Source organism: Vollenhovia emeryi, unplaced genomic scaffold (genome assembly GCF_000949405.1).
Source record: "Vollenhovia emeryi isolate VEMERY1.0 unplaced genomic scaffold, V.emery_V1.0 DF939123.1, whole genome shotgun sequence".
Classification (NCBI taxonomy): Eukaryota; Metazoa; Arthropoda; class Insecta; order Hymenoptera; family Formicidae; genus Vollenhovia; species Vollenhovia emeryi.
In genome coordinates, this window is record NW_011967243.1 from 2,806,244 (window position 1) to 2,823,555 (window position 17,312).

Here is a 17,312-nt window from a genome sequence, read left to right on the forward strand (position 1 = left end):
GAGAGAGAGAGAGAGAGAGAGAGAGAGAGAGAGAGAGAGAGAGAGAGATTTAAGAAGATTTTCTTTCTCTGTCTTACACTATCGTAAAAGAAAAGGATCGTGCCTGCACCCCCTTCGTCACGATGGTGAGACAGAGAAAGAAAGTCTTCTTAAATCTTCTCTGTCTCTCTCTTCACATCTTCAGCTTATTCAACGGGACGCTCAGTCTATATTTGCTATATCTATGAGAAAATACGATAAGAGAATTACATATAGAAATTGTAATATGTCGATCGCTCGCCAAGCAATAATCGCTCTAAGAACTATTAGTGCAAAATAAGTGCGCGTATAATACAAAGCTTCGGCTTTCGTCGCGTTCGGGAGTGCCGTTTTACTCGATCGAATTAAAGACTCTTCAAAGCCCATTTGAACAAGTATTTGTGAAATGTCCGTTCCTGTCGATGGCCACACTTTAGAGATTTGGCAGTTTTTCCACTAAAAAACTCGCCGACTCGAAGTGGAGGCGAACTTGACGGAACAAAATGAATACGTTCACATCGACTTTGTAAACGGGAGTGTAAAATCGCGCGAACGATTTTTGTGTTCTCGCGAGTGTCCTGGAGGATAATCTGAGAGGATGAGGTGGCCCGGGGATGGCATCAGGCACCGGCGGAGCAACTTTATGGTGAGTGTTAATTTTTCATTTTGTGCCAAATTAATCTTTTCTCCGGTGTATTATCGAGTCGTTTCATTGCGTAAAGAATTACTTAGCGCCAGTAATTGATCAACCAATGTAGACAATTGCCATCGGCCGTCATGCAATTTTCTACATCGTTTTAGTTCATATGTTCATAAATTTGAAACAATACTTAAAGGACGAGAAGTAATTTGAGATTTTACAAAAGTTTATTCTCGTGAAAATCTCTGCTTTTATACGGAACAAGTTTCGCGCAATAATCATATATCAACATATCTAACCGAATAAAAAGTTTTATACGCATATGAACTATATCTTGCACTATTTTAAGTTTTCTTTAACGCTATTTTAATAGAAATCTTTTATTTTTCTGTTACAGATTCGTCGTAGTTAAACTCCGCTGCTGCGCGTCGGACGGTGAGTCCAATAATTTTTCAATGAGGCAACGAATCTACATTTCGTAGATCGTAGATGGTAGATAATAAATTAATATATCTCGTAGATCCTCTGGGAACAATTTTGACCGTTTTTTTTATGTAGTTAAGCAACTTAACGTTTCGGTTATTGCCACTTAAATTATCTTTGCATTACTGAATATCGACAGAACTAATTGAGAGAATTGATTAGTATTACTTTAATATCTTGGATATAGATAGAACAGCTAATTGTGATTTTTACTTACGCGGGATAAAATTCGTAAAAGATTAGAGTTAGGAACAATCTAAATAATTCGATTACTAATTGTGGGCCCCAATATTTGTTGCAACTGACTTTTTTTTCCCAGAGTACATTTCGTAGATCGTAGATTGTAGAATATAAATTAGTATATCTCGTAGATCCGTTGCCTCAAAATTGATAGAGTACAATATAATTTCCTAATTATTTTAATACATTTACTTTAACGAAAGGGAGTGATCGCGATTTTAACTGCGAAGGGTTGGGTGTCCCGTAATTTTCACGCAAAATATGACGAACATTATTAATATATTCGAGCTAATCTCTTGTACTCTATCAATTTTTTTATTAACAAATTTATATAAAAATTTATATAATGACGTGAGACAGTATATTTTATCGAGAACGCTAAAATTTAATATTATTTTCATACATCATTTGAAATTACTGATTAACTGGAAAGTCTTTTTTCTCTGGGTCTCACGTCATTTATTTTGTATGTGCATCCCGCGATACACTTTCAAGATGCGTCTCGCATGAATACATGCACAGTCGCACGCATCTTCGTATTTGTACGGTTGTTTCGCGGTCGGTTTTCGCGATTGATTTTTCAAAAAAAGTTCAAGAAATTATTAATTGTTTGACTTTATTAACGTTATAAATTTTAGTTTACCGCGGAATATCTATACTTGAATTTTGAATTCGAAGATCGAGTCAACACCTATTCTCGAGCAAATAACGGATGTCGAAATATATTTGATCAGTTTTATACAGTAAATATTTTGAATTAATTTTCTTCTTTAATTAACTTCTCGTGGTCGTGCATTTTTTTTTATACGATCGACGCTCGCATACAGTTCGAACCGTACGAAATATTTGTCGGTGACGATAATCCGACTATGGAAGGAATTTTCTTCCTTCCTGATCTCTGGTCAAAATGACCAGACTGTAAGGCCAGGAGCAACGAAAGGTATGTCCAACCTGGCCCAACGAAGGGATACGCCGAGTTAGTGGTCAATATTGGCCACTTTGATATATTATGTGAATGTGTTGTACGATATATGTTGATTTCTTCTTATGTGCAAAAATTTGGGTGGGTTATATTCTTTCCTTCGTTACTTATTCTTGCATATGTGCAAGATTAAAAAGACCCCTATTAAATCTCGCGCGTATAACTCCAAACCTCTTATAAATCGCGTCGCGGTTTTAGCGAAAGACTCGTAGGTTTATTAACAAATAGGTGAAACGCGGATAATAAATAATAATCGAAAAATTAACTACTCTTTTGGAATGTCTTTAAAAATGCTTCGACATGAAAATTACTATTTTCGTGCACGTTGCAAAAAATTCTGAGTATTTTACTGTTCTATTCAGAACGGATTAAACTCGTAAAAAGAAGTTAAAATTTTAAATAATGGGGGGGCTAACTTCACAGGGGTTCAATCATGCCACGAAACGTAAGTGCACATTTGATGATGATTTTACATTTAATTTTTACTTCATAAAAATACAAGAAGTCACGGTGACAAAATACAATTTACAAAACATCTTTCGATCTTAAAATGACAAGAAATTATTTTAATGTTAAGTCGTTAAATAATGGAGTTTACAAAATATATTTAACAGGTGGAAATTACTCTCTAACGAATTATACTTCGTGTTATTATATTGTATAATTTTGCAAAAATGAATAACAATTATGAAGAGCTGACTAAGTGATCTTGAAAAGTATCCTTATGTTATCGTTGCTATATATCGGGTCCTTTTAAAAGATTAATTTTCTCACGAATTGATACACGAGAAATATGTATATTTGTGTTAAAATTGCTGTGCAGTTTTAAGTACAAGGCTCTCTTAAAAAATATGATAATTCTCTCATATATTTTTTACATTTTTATATTTTTGTTTTTGCTATAACAATTTCAGTGAGTAATAACAACTTTGTAAATTATGTTACATTATATCACAGTATAAGTAGTTTGTGTTAAGGAAGAAGTTGTGAAACATGCTTTATCTTCGAGATACTAAATTTTCTATTCAATAAGTGTTGTGTGTTAGAAATTTATTTTTTATAAAAATTTCAAAGTCATTTCAAGTCTTTTTCTTCTGAGAGTAAAATGTGTACAATAGTTTTAAATGTTATTCCACTCGTTTATACAATACAGTTGCGTTGTTCGAATAACATGAATACTATCGTATACTGTATTATTATAGTATTATACCGGGTGTATTACGTCGAAGAATATCGTTCTTATTAATATGGCGATATAAAAGCGACAAGATGATTGAAATCACTGGTGCAGCCAACAATTTTATTCCTTGTGCAGTATTATTATCAACAATGTTATAGTTAATATGTGCGTACAAAATGTAGAAAAAGATTGCTATCGGATTTAATATTCTTTGGGTAATTCGCGCTTCATCTCCGTACGGAACTGCACGATATGCATTGTTTAACTTATCCTTGTGCATGATATGCATTTTTGTTTTCGTTCTATTTTGTGCTTTTTTTCGGAACGTCCCGTCATGCATATCATGCAGTCTGACGCCGCGTCGCATCATCAATTAAATTCTTTCGGGATGGCGAGGTCTAAGCAAGAAGCGTTTCTTAGAAAGGCGGAGTATCATCGCAGCGCGCGTGTTCTCTGCCGCGCGATTATAATCGTTCCGTTAGAGGGTGGCTTGTCCGTTAATCGTTGATCTTAAAATTAGAAAGTTCTTCTCCTCCGCGTTCTCGCTACTTCCGTGGTCGTCCGTTTCGCTGCATGAAGCAACCCTTGAAGGAATTTAGTCTCACGTCAATCTCGCCCTCCTCCAACTGAAATGTGTTCATTGTCCATTACTATGCAGTCCGCACGAGTGAAATTGTATACCGGATACGTACTAGATGTATAGCATGTAAAGTGACATAGTAACCAAACGCAATTAACGGAATTGGTATTCCGCATATACCTGTACCTGATCGAATAAATAGATCTCCCTGTAGCAGGACGGCGACACGCATTCTCGGATGCATCGCGTTTTGGCGACGCCGTCGATCCCGTGCTCCGATAACAATTTGCAACCACCGTTCTCCTCGCAGGCCTGCTCGAATTGTTTGAAGAGCAGCTCCTACGGAAGAACAAACCGGTTATCCTAATTACAACATTGACCTAACATTTATCCGCTAGCCGTTATTAATGTTTAAACACAAAAGGATTTTAATAGCAAGAGATTTAATGCCGGAAGTAAATCGCGTTTAAATTTTCCAATTTTCATATTTCGCTGAAATAAATCGCGTACGTTGATTATTTTTTGGCATAAAACGTTGCAAATGGATTTTGTGATTAAATCTGGGGACGCGAACATTTATTAATATTTATTTTTGTACACGAGGAAATTATTCTGTTAGTTTATGCGGTATTGATAAAACGAATGCATTCCGCGCCGCGGCGGCATAAAACGGAATGCAACAATTGATTTGTGCATGTCGAAAGATTAACCCCAATTAGAGTCAATGCGACTTCCAGCGCGGCACATATATGCGCGTTTAATTTCCTTCGCGAATAACTCCGCGTCTGCCTTTCTCCGCGCAAATAAAAGCATTACAGCGAGAGATCTTTGAAGGAAAATATTTGCCGAGCGTAATGCACACACGTAACGTTCGTTTCTCTTATTTCATCTTCTAAAAGACCCGATCGTAAGGATGTATTTTTGGCAGTGAACTTTGTATTTCAGATTTTAACGATCAAGCGCCCGTAAAATAAAATTTGTCGGGAAATCTCTCGGATAAAATCGTCCGCCGTTTTCTTCCCCTGAAAAGTATATCGCAAGTGAATCACTTTTAACTATACGTGACATGTCTTTTTCTACGACATGCGTATATTCTTTAGTCTTTTTGCAAAGAGACTCTGAATGAAATTTTTTTTATTTACCCTTCGTTCAACAAATTTGATAAGAGAGGAGGTCTTTGCTTCGTCGAATCGCAACTTGTGCCGTTGTTCCAAATATTCGGACGTAGTTACTTTCGAGTACACAAAGTGTTATATTTGTATGCACTTTGACCTTTTAGCCAAATTTCTCGCTAGTTAATGTCAGATCGATCTTTCGGTTCCTACATTAAATTGCTACCTTGTCCGGTCGTAAGTGATAGCTATCGAATGTTTCCGAATTTATAGTTCTTTTTCAGACGCGAAGGTACAATGGCTTTTTGTACTAGTTCGCATTTGTTCAATATAACTATTAATTATTTTATTAACACAAATTAGATCGAGGGTATTTTATAGCCGGTTAGTGATCCCCACGTGCAAAGACGGATTCGGAGATTGCGCTCAACTGTTTAGCTCGAAAATTGGTGCACCAATCCGGCTTAGCGTTAACACTACCGTCCCTACCATCGTAAAACTGTCACCCCTAAATGAGGGTCGCTCCCCATAACCTGTATCAGCGCTCGCCACGTACCGTTACGTGAAGGAGGACTTTGATGAGCTCTGTGGACGACTTACGTTCTTGGTGGTCTCCTTGTACGGATATTCCGGGAATGTGAAGGTCTTGGCGAGGGACCCTGGTCCTTCCTGGAGATGGCCGACGACGAGGATCAGACTGAGCGCGAAAAGCACCCCCGTCGCCATGTTGAGCGGAGTCGGTGACCAATCAATAAACGGGGATGGCGCTTCGGTTTCTCTATTGAATTTCCCGGTGGAAAATAGGAAACTTTCAGGCCTAGCCGTAAGGGTTGACTATCGATTTGTACCGAATTCTTAAACGTGTCGAATAATTAAGCTGACGTTAGGACCATGTCCTAGTCCTTCTTTGCGCGTTTACAGATCATTTAACTGTTTCTTTTCTTTTTCCACCAATTCTCGAATAATTCCCTGAGACTCGTTACCACATCTTATTACCCTGGCCATTACGTTGATCCATAAAAGCCCGCGCTATCTTGTTCTGCTGCAATCAAATACTTTAACACGTTGTCACTCAATTAATCAAGTCTCGCGGTTTTATCCTATAGTTTTGTCCTTTGGAATAAATTCTTGTTGTACGCGTATTTTATCTTTGTCTTTGATATTTATGTCTTCTGCAGCACTGCTCGCGTCTTACCTTTTGCGCGTATATTTATTTTATTTTTATTCCTGTTTTGTTTTCGTCCTTTTTCTCTTGTACTTATAACTCAACATGTCCGCCGTGTTAAGACCAAAGTTATACATGCAACAAAGTTATTTTGGTTTCACTGTGTGCAGTAAAGATATTATTCATGTTTATATGAATTCATCAAGTTTTCCCGCCAAATAATAAGATAAAATGTAAAAATAAGTACGAAGTACTAAAGGAGTAGTAAAATTGTATTAGTTGTAAAAATAAGTATTTTTGTTACGTTATAAAATGTAACGGTATGATTAATGTTGGTCACCTTTTACACAAGTATTTGGTAGCAGTTTCTTCGCCGAAAACTAGTACATTTATATATTAACAAGCACTGAAGCTATTCGATTTTTATATTTTTGCAAGATGCGTATCCGATAAAATTTAACGGTGGCTCTCGTGAACTTTCGGCGCCGGAGCGATTCGCGCGGTGACACGCGTGAATTTACCGATAACTCCATATAGCAGCGCAGCTGCGATATTTGCATAAAACGTATCGAGGCGTATGCACCAGAGCGCAGTAGCATTTATCGTTTCGATGTGTATGCGAACGTTGGACGAGACGGCGAGCGTTTTTGCCGAGTTAGGCGTTGTGCACCACCAATCCCAAATTCCGCGCGCGGCTTTCGTGCCATTAATTCGAGATTTCGGCGGCGATTAGCAACAGTTCCGGCTCGCCCGATATGTTCCTCTTGTCCCTCGCGTGATTACAACATTCTGCCAGTTGCACAGATAACCCGTGCAACAACGCGAAGAAGTGTCGCGGCCAGGATAATTTTTCTTCTTCGCTTTGGATATAATCAAAGTTATTAATAATTATCCAGTTTTCTCACAAGTCTATTTAGGCTGTGTTGTAATCGATGTGTGGCAACTGAGTCATCCAATTGCTTTCCCCGACAACCTATCTAATTTTGCAGTAGAATCGCTTAAAAGAAAACAATTCCGTATATTTCAAAGAATTCTGTATGACAAATGCTTTGCTTGGTAGAGTTTCTCGAATTTTATAACAATTTATTATGTCAATATCGTGTCTTGTTAAGAAGAAGCGATTATAACGTAATTGTGGCTAAAATAGAGATTTGAAGAAAAGGGATCATTAATTTCTGTCTTCTAAAATTGCGTTATCAATATAATGTAACATAGTGAAATGAGTTTCATTACACGCGAAATATTTCGGCGAGATAATGAGAGCAGACAAAACTAATTGGATCATTTCTTCTTTGACACAAGAGTTATCGAGTTTGAGAACAAAATTTGCTTTCGCAATTGAATTTCGTGAAATGTGAAGGATTCAAATTCATTTTGTTCACCTTCATAAAAATTATTAAGACTGACTGCCATATATATTCAGTTGGAACTATGTAAGTCACAAATTTGTAGGTCCAAGGCGTCAATTTGAGAACGCATATATCCACAGATGTTTTAGAAAATATTGCTGTCATGTCTTACGGAAAGTACGTACGATAGTCCTTGAAGAGTGTGGCAATATTATTATAAAAGACTGAGAAGAAAAGAATGTTTTAATTAAAAAGGTTTAAATAGAATAAAACGTATATTTTACGTACGCAAAATTTTACGTAAGTCGAGTAATTATACATTTAAATTCAAAGCTATATTGATCTATTGTGCGTTGTACTTTCAAAATTAAAGAATCCATCATTATTGCGTGACAATAATGAAATAATTTTTGTCTATTAATCTAACAGACTGCTTAACTGATATTTTCCTGTTCGCGTTATAATTACCGTATCGATTGGACCGGTGTATTATAATTATCCAGGTGTTAAGCTCGGATACAGGCTACTTTTTTGTCTCGTCGTAATTACCTCCTCTCGCTCGATTGAAATTCATAATTAAACCGTTAGGTATACACTTGACATAAAATTCGTTGCTGCGTGTGTCAAAGATTAATTGAAGATTCTGATTGTAAGTTAATTACATTCTCTGTTCAATACGAAGCGATGGAAAACTTTGTACAATTTTGCTACAAACCGCTTTCCATCTTACAGGTAGTTTGTTCTAATAACTTAAGCTAAAATACCAACTAATCTGTCATTTCGAAAAAATTGAAAGTTTTTTTTATATCTGGCTAATAAATGTTAAGAAATTGTGCAGTAATATATGAAAATTTCTTTATACGGAATGATGAAATTTCGTCTCTGCACAGTAAATTATATCTTGGTACAAACGTAATTAACGTCCTTGCATACCTATATAATTCTCCTCGAAGAGAGAGAACGATAAGCAAGAGCGATTCTCCCGGGTGACGTATTTCATAGTTAGAGCGTTACGATAAGAAACAATGAAATACGGCGAACGATCACAAAATACGAGGAATCCTTTGTATGTTGTATCCCTGCGGATATGTACATGCATACGTTGTACGACTGCAATACGCCATATGTCGATGAAATTGCGAAATAGAAATATTAAATATAAATACTAAATTGTACAATTACTATCTGAAGATGCTATTTGTCTTAAGATAAAAGAAAGTGACTCTTAAACCGGCACGATACGTCACGTAGAATATTGACGCGTATAAACTATATCGCTTTGACTTATCAATATTATGCTTCTTGAAACTTGCTTAGAAAATTTAAATTTGTTGCATCGCCAAGTTGTAACAGAAACAAGGTAAATGTAACGTAATTAATAAATTTAATATATAATTTTACATCTAATTTTTAATAAAAATTTACAGAATTAAATTTGGAAAATTAAGTTTTAATTATGGATAAAAAGAATAAATCATTTTCTAAATAAAGTTATGAAAATTTTCTTGCCGTATAAAGAATAAAGCTATAATTTGTTTAGCTTATTCGTACATCCGATCTGGAATATATTATTTTTTCCTAACAGTATACGTAATTCGTCACATTTATTTTTACGAAACATAATCGCGCGACATTGTTTTAATGCTAATAAAAGCAAAAGTCAGAAGAAATCAAGGTAATTTCAATGGTAGAGACTACAGTAATAGAAGTTGATTTAATTGCAGTGTAATTAAGTACCAGATGGCAGAGCGACTAATCTAATTGCAACGATTAAGAGACTTATTCGGGCCAGGATTCGTATTTGCGTTGTCTGTAATTAAAAATCCCTTGTTCTCATACAAATAATGATTTGAAACGGTTCTTTTAATGAAAAACGAAAATTTATCTTTCGGAAGAATTATTACGTTTACTTTTCGAGCATCATTTTTAAGAACTAAAGAATGGTATAAAATAAATATGGTGTGTAGTACAGTGAGAAATACATTATTTTATAACAAATTACTTATATATATACTTTATATATATATAATTTTATTCTCTCTTTCTCTTTTCCTGTTAAATTAGAAAATATTATATCACCAATGTACAAAAATGTGTCTGTTATCTTGGAAGAAATGTTTAATCTGCAACAATATACTCGTATTTGCATGGCGGCTATAATTGTTAGTTCAAACTCAATTTACCAGGCTCTTGACCGCTTTATCGCATTTCGCGCGAGCCATCATATGAAGGAGGAAATGAAAGCCGCGAGAATTGCATTCCGCTGTTAACGGAATTGCGTGCCGCGAAATTTTGTATCGATATCTCTCCCCCCCCCCTCTCTCTCTCTCTCTCTCTCTCTCTCTCTCTCTCTCTCTCTCTCAAGATTCGCGCACTATTACAAACTGGGGCGGCGGTACACAGTTGTGTCGTGAGCCCCTGATTTATCGATGCACCCCTGAAAAGCTCCCTCGGTACGACAGTGGTCCCCTTGGCATCGAATACAGCGTAAATCCTCTCCGCAATTCCTGAGCGGAAAGGGGCGGCAGCAGATTTCCTCACGTTATTGACCATGCAAATAAGGATCGACAATAATAGGTATCGTTGACACGCAGGCAAACAAGATCTATCCCGTTCCCTGAACGCGCGCTCGCGACGCCGACGTGAGATTGCATATACGTGCGCGAATCAATTGTCAACTTGGACCTCCGGTATTGCGTATTATTCATCTCGCAAATGTACGACGATTTGCCCGTGGTATCGATTAATAAGAGAAGACGTATCGCAATTGGCTACCTCTCATATTGCTCCAAACAGGAAAAATTGTTATTTCCACGAGAGCACATCCATCCCATTGATTAAAATTACAAATTTATTTGTTTGCAACGAATTTTGATTCGGTTTTCTTCCCGCTCTTGATGCGCAATTTGTTTAGTGCACGAAAACCATACGTTATGAAAACAAATTTCCTACAAAGTAAATTATAATTGTTCTTGTGTTATTCTTATTTGTCTAAATTCTAAATAAATTAATGGGTCTCAATAATTGTCGCATGAAATTTTCGTCCAAGAAAAGGGGAGAGCAGAAGAAGTTTGCCACTGTTTTAGATCGTAATTAAAATTGAAAAATTTATATCGAGAACAATTGAGATTTAATACGCCTGATAAAATCACGCGAATTACATCGAAAATTTTCGGAGGAATTATCGGAGGCTTTTCTTATCTTCTATGGAAAAGATGTCACTCCTTCAATAAATGATTAACATTCACGATACTCTTGTTGCTCACTGTAGCGTCTCATTTATTAATGTACGCGTAAAACACCCGGCGTATACTTGTCAAGAAAAATTGGTGACATCGTGCATATACAATGGATGATGAATTACAAGTGCGAGGCTTTCCTATTAGCGTATAGCCGTGATTAGGGCAGCTTGCGTTTCCGTCTAATGATCGTTAATTACTGAGCTTTGGTATGGTTTAATGATACTTAATTGCCGGTGTACGAGTACCCTCATGCATAAACTTGGCAACCCCTTTCACATTGTCACTCGTAAAGACCAATAGGTCGACCGTTAAATTAGTCTTTAATTAAAAGCATTATCTATTCATGTACCACTATGCGATATATGTGCATATTTCGGATATGAATAGTTCATAACTTGCATTTGATCTGTTATTTAAATGAGCAACGTGTATTAATAATAAGGTATCATAAGTTATATCGATACAATTCGACCAATTGTATGAAACAAAGCGAAATAAATAGTTTCCGTTGCTTCCTAAATTTCGTTTAAATTAAGAGAATGCCGACGTTCGGAAGATACCGCGAGGCCTCTCTCGGTGGATTTCGGATCGGTAAACTTTAATAAAAGTCTCGCGAAACAAAAAGAAATCGACGCGGAAACTCGGTGATTTCCACGTGGAATTAGGAAAGGATGACGTATGCCGTATTACAGAGTCATTTGTCAAAGGTTTGGCAAGACGCCAGAGCCAGGGCCCGTATGCATCTGACCCGGTGAAGTGCAACAAGTACAATTAGGGAAAGCAGAACTTACGTAAACTGACCTGCGCAGGGCCGGGGGCTCGTACAATCGATATACGATAGATATACCAAAATTCCGCTGACCAGAATCAAAGGAACCGCTTGTTCCCGTCCAACCAATCGCTGCCGAGGCGACTAAGTTGAAATCGGATTATCCGACGCTCCCTAACGTCGCGATAGTTTCGAGTACGATTTAATTAATCTCGGGCGTAATCTCAAACGTAATCACTGAATAGGGCAATATAAATATTCGTAAAATTTATCGGAAAATATATCCAACGCTTTCTATCAAATTTACCCACCTAATTGTTTTACTCCGAGGCTAAAGTTTAATTCCGAAAATTCATTAAAAATATATAACGCGCATATTGCAATACTGTGCTGATATTATGTGACGCAATTCGAATTTAATCAGCGCGAGTCGCCTTTCTTGCAAGAGGAACGCGCGCGATTTAAGTGATGTCGGAAAATGAGCATTAATAGCGAATATTAACTAATAACGGTATACAGCGTAGCCCAGAGAGGGGTTTAATATTTATCGGGTCAACAGGATAAATAAAGTAATTATTTTGCATATTCTGCATATTAACGCCGGACACGAACGGGCATTAATAAATGTAATAATTACTGAATTCGAAATCGAGATGTGTACCTTCCAGGGCGCGCGCGACCCCATGAATAGGCAAGAGTTCTCCGACTGTATTTGTTATTTTCCGTATAACCAGACAACGCCACGCGCCCGCATACATACGTATTGCCGCATAAATTACGCAGGCATCGTGCGCGATTTTACGTTACCGTGAAACCTGCATATTGCACATCTTGTTCGCGATTCGCGCTCGCGTAGCGCCAGGGTGGTGGAATGACACGAGGGCGAAAAGAGAAATGCGCCGGGGTGTGAGGGCGAAAAGAATGGCGGTAAACAATTTGTTGGTCGCCCATTAATACTTTAATATCGCAATTAATTGACGCAATTAATTATTTTGTTACACCGCAGTCCTTACTGCAAACACATAAATCGATTTGTCCGAATTACGGAGTTGAATTTTGCTTTCGTTACTTGAAAAAGGGACAAAAGGATCGCCGGTTGTTTTATATCGGGTGTACAGCGCGTTCCGTTTAGACAAAATGTTGGATTTTACAGTCGATATTTCACGACGATCGAGACATTAATTGGGAACGAAATACGCGCGTGAAGAGTTACGCAGCTTTATCGTCAGTTGAGTTTCTAAACCCGTATTTATCACGGGAACATCACCGCCGCCCACGCGTCAATTGTATATCCTCTCTTAGCGAATCTCATTATCTAAACGCGTTGGCCAATGGCGGGCGAGTGTCATATAAATTTGCAACACAATATCACTTTATCATTGCATGACATCCACTGCGGTATGAATTATGGAATGAGGCGCACGTCAGACTTTGTAGTGTAAGCCACCGGGGCGCGGTGGCTACAACACATCGGAGCAGAAAGTGATATCAACGAAAATGATGCTCGTTCAGGTGCAGCAGCTTACGGAATTATAATGCGCTGCAAACCGGCGCGGCAATCCGCCTCGAAGCGTATTCCGCCTCAAGTTGGAATATTGAATCATGCCGCTAAAGATAACACGCAGGGTAAGGGGGCGCGCGAATGTTTACGGCGTGTAACAATTAATTACGAAATACCGAAAATGCTTTGCAAATTATTCTCGGGAGCAACAGATGCCAATGTGGTATCCCCGTGAAATTAGCGGGCCGTTTTTCCATTTTTGAGATAATTGCTTAAGCTCCCTCTCTCTTTCTCTCTCTCTCTTTTTCCGACTCTTCTCCAGAGAACTCCGTAGCTCCTGACATGTCATTTCAAAAAGTTGTCCCTGGAGAGGCTCGAAGCCTTCGCTTCGCAATACATAAAATGGAAAAGTTTCATGCGACATGGATTTCCCGCACTTCCGCCTGAAAAGATAAACTTGTATATGTATAAAATTTATTACTGTCCCTTTATATCAAGCCACCGTTTGATGCTTCCTGAAAATATTTACTCGCGCTCGCTTTCTCGAGCGTTTATAAAAAGTACCGAACAAGATTTTTTAATGCGAGCACGGGGGGGGGGGGGATTTTCATCTAGCACGCTTTAATTATTGGTGCGCGTCATTCTGGCGATCGCGGCGGGGCGAAAACCCCCCCCCCCCGGTCGGCGCGGTAAAAGTCACCCGGCGAAATGTGAAGCGATATGGAAAAACTAACTTCGCCCCGCAATTTCAATTAACATTACGTGCGCCGTTTCGGTTATCCCGGTATAAATTACCTCGAGCAGCTTTAATTTTGACTCGCGATACTTTTTCCATCCGGCGATGCACAGCCCCCCCGCGTAGCGGACGAGACTTCGTTAACTCGATGGCATTTTGCAATTGTGATCATCGAAAAGGGTAAACGATTTTATACTCTCAGTTCGTGCCGCGTAATAATAAAAAGCTGAATTATTTTGCAATTCACCGCTCTCGTCGAGTTAATTAATGTACCGTCTCTTTCCCCACTCAATGAGAGTTTGTTTCTCTCTCTCTCTCTCTCTCTCTCTCTCTCTCTCTCTCTCTCTCTCTCCCCCCCTCCCTTTCCCGCTTTCAATTGCAACGGCGCTGTCGGGTGAATTCGAAACTCGAAATAAAAAATTCAAGTCGCGTCGATTACTATCGGCGCGCGGAATCGCGGCCTGCAAAAATGATCCCGGAACGCGCACTTCCAACTTTTACGAGGTAATTTATAAACTGTGTGCCCGCGCTCGTGCGCTCGTCGTGTAATTTGCGCCTACTTTTGGGTACACGTACGTGCGAGCGCACACGTCGCGAATGCCCCTCCTTACACAGACGTTTTTAAAACGATTGCACGTCGCGCCCAAATATTGGCGGTCCACTTCGTATTATAATTAATGTAATTGTCAACTGCGCACCTTGAAAGAAGTGATAACGTCATTTCGAAGCAAAGTTTAATAGCGTAGCGTTAATACAAGATAACCGTAATACGCGGATTATTAATTCATATTGTTAATTATAATAATACGTATACATATATTTTGGTTTAATTAATACACTAATTAATAAATAAAATTACTGCAATATACATATTACAGTTACATTTTATAATCCTATTATGTAAATGAATAAATTGTTCCAATCCGAACTAAAAGCAAGAGACAACGAAGAGAATTTAAACATTTGCAAATACATTCTTAATTGTGAAGGGCGTCTTTTACAATTTTGTCCAACCCCTGTAAAGATTTCGCGAATACCCTTTGCAGAGATGTTATTAAAATAATGTGAAACATCAATTGATTTCGTTGTTACGTAGAGTAAATAGATCCATTGAAAAATGTTAGCTTTCTCTCAGATGTCAAGAGTGCAAACGTACGTTTCTAAACGCGCGTCAAACTCCAACTAGATATTAAATTTCCCGCTCCCGCTGTGAAACTTGATACTTGTTGACACTTAATAATATAACACGCGTGTCTGGTCGCGACGCGTCTGTTCTGAAAAGGTTTAGCGGAGACAATGACGGGCACCGAGAGTACGCGCGTATGTATCGTGCGACAAACGAGGATCCCCCCCCTGGAATATCGATTCTGGCGTATCCTAGTCGGGCCAATTTCATTTGACGGCTATACGTTCGTGCGCACGCGGCGCGGCGGTTTTCCGCGACACCGCGAATATGATTATGCACGCCCGAGCGTTACCGAAAACAATATCGGCCGCGCGGGCGCGCGCGCGGCGCAATCTGATTTCGGTAACAATATTCGGTAAACGAATGCCCACGGTACGATGCGAGCAACGACCGTAAACCCGATGACTGGCATTTATTCGGAATTACAAGCGGTAATTAAAAGGACGCCCGGACCCGCTCTCGCCCGCGGCGCCGCGCGGCGCCGCGCGGCGCGGCGCGTAAATTCGCGGCCGTAAAAGCGCGGGATTCTCGCCGCGAGTCGGGCTTATCGGAACAACGAAACGCCCGCGTCGCGATAAAGCCTAGGATCGCGTCCGAACGCGCAAACTGCATAACTGAGTGAGGCCGATAGATTCTGTACAAGCGAGCTTTGATTGATGATAAAAGGGGTTTATTGACTTGCGCTGAGCGCAGATGCAACATGCCACCCCCCCTTTTTTTTTGTCTGAATACAGGGCTTGATTGATAGTGCGTGCGCATTTCGTCGCTGATACCCGAGGCCGCTGTGATAAGAGGTTTCGGGCACGAACAGTGAAATTGTATGTAAGGCTATAAATCATTTTCTCTCGTGACGCCCTCCTCCATAATTTATGTATTAAAGGAATGCATACATCGCACAAATGCATTCCTTTGGCGCATTATACCGCGAGTAAACTGCACCCGCCTGTATTATTCAAGTTAATTTGTTAGTTCTATTACACGGAGTTGACGAGTTTCTATTAACGTTTATCGGACAAACGCATTACGGCGCGCGGAATACTTTGCGCGCGCGAATTATTTTTCCGCGCCCGGCGCTCCCGCCGGGCACAAAATCGCGCACGGATTTAATCCGTTCATCCCGCCGCTACGTTCGCGTCATTAAAAGTACTACAAAAATATTTGCTCTTTGCAGCCCGTAAACAAATATTCAAACTGCGCGCGAGCACACGCGCGCACGCACGCACGCCGGCCGTGCCTGTTTTCACCGTATAATTAAAGCCAACATTTACACTTTCCCGTGAAAGTGCCGTTAAATTTAAAAATCGGCACGGTCAGAAATTCAAATAGGCGACGCTGTTGAATATACCAAGCGTTATGTATCCCGATTTGCAAAATTTCGACGGCGCACCGCGAACATTTGCGAGGCGCACGGCCGAGAGGAGGCATTTAACAATTGGCGTATATCGCGAAATTTAATTTAACAATTATTATCTTTGTACTAGCAACATTGATGATTATTATTTTCGGCTTGGTAATTGACACGTTCTCCTATTTCTGTACCCGAGCGGTCAGCTGTCGCAGCTGACATTTCGCAAATTTACACAGGAGAGCCGAAATCGCCTTGCATTTCTATAAGTTACTTTTTAATAATATTTTTATAGTATTCTACAGTTTGAAAATCCTCTGTTTGAAAAGATACTCTTTAAAAAGAAAAATAAAATAGAGTGTTCAGTTGAGATAAAAACGTCAAACTCGTTAATTTTTTAGTAACGACAGGTTCGCTTCTCAGGTACAGATTTATCTCGCGCGTTTTTGCCAGTGGAATAAAATTCTTAACTTTCACAATTGTTCGTGACATCATATTTTTTAAATTGAAACCTGAAAATGAATATCTGCTAATGTAATCGACTACAGGTGTGTTTGACGACCGCACGCGTATTGAATCTTATCACAGTTTTCGTCTCGGGCGCAAACAATATCGCAAATAATTGGCAAATTAACTAAAGACTCTCGATAACGAAATTAATAATAGAAAAAGTCCTCTATTATGAGACAGGCTTCTAAAATATGATAGCAGGTTTTCAACATTCATCGTGCATCTTTGCCAGTGGAATAAAATTCTTAACTTTCACAATTGTTCGTGACTTATC

The 17,312-nt window shown here is 38.9% G+C and overlaps 1 protein-coding gene across 1 annotated transcript; it reads right to left on the bottom strand.

Moving 5' to 3' along the window:
• Positions 1-3,231: 3,231 nt before the first annotated feature.
• On the bottom strand, positions 3,232-6,002 carry LOC105569713. The gene is made up of 3 exons (XM_012026388.1): positions 5,836-6,002; positions 4,310-4,462; positions 3,232-4,169 (listed from the first exon to the last, which is right to left on the bottom strand). Exons 1-3 carry the CDS (start codon positions 5,959-5,961, stop codon positions 4,089-4,091), a joined length of 360 nt encoding a protein of 119 aa, XP_011881778.1. The 5' UTR covers positions 5,962-6,002; the 3' UTR covers positions 3,232-4,088.
• Positions 6,003-17,312: the final 11,310 nt, after the last annotated feature.

Coding starts and splice junctions, on each gene's coding strand:
- LOC105569713 (XM_012026388.1), bottom strand. CDS start 5,961: ATGGCGACGGGGGTGCTTTTCGCGCTCAGTCTGATCCTCGTCGTCGGC. Junction 4,463..5,835: donor ACAAGGAGACCACCAAGAAC/GTAAGTCGTCCA, acceptor GTTCTTCCGTAG/GAGCTGCTCTTCAAACAATT. Junction 4,170..4,309: donor AGATCTATTTATTCGATCAG/GTACAGGTATAT, acceptor AACACATTTCAG/TTGGAGGAGGGCGAGATTGA.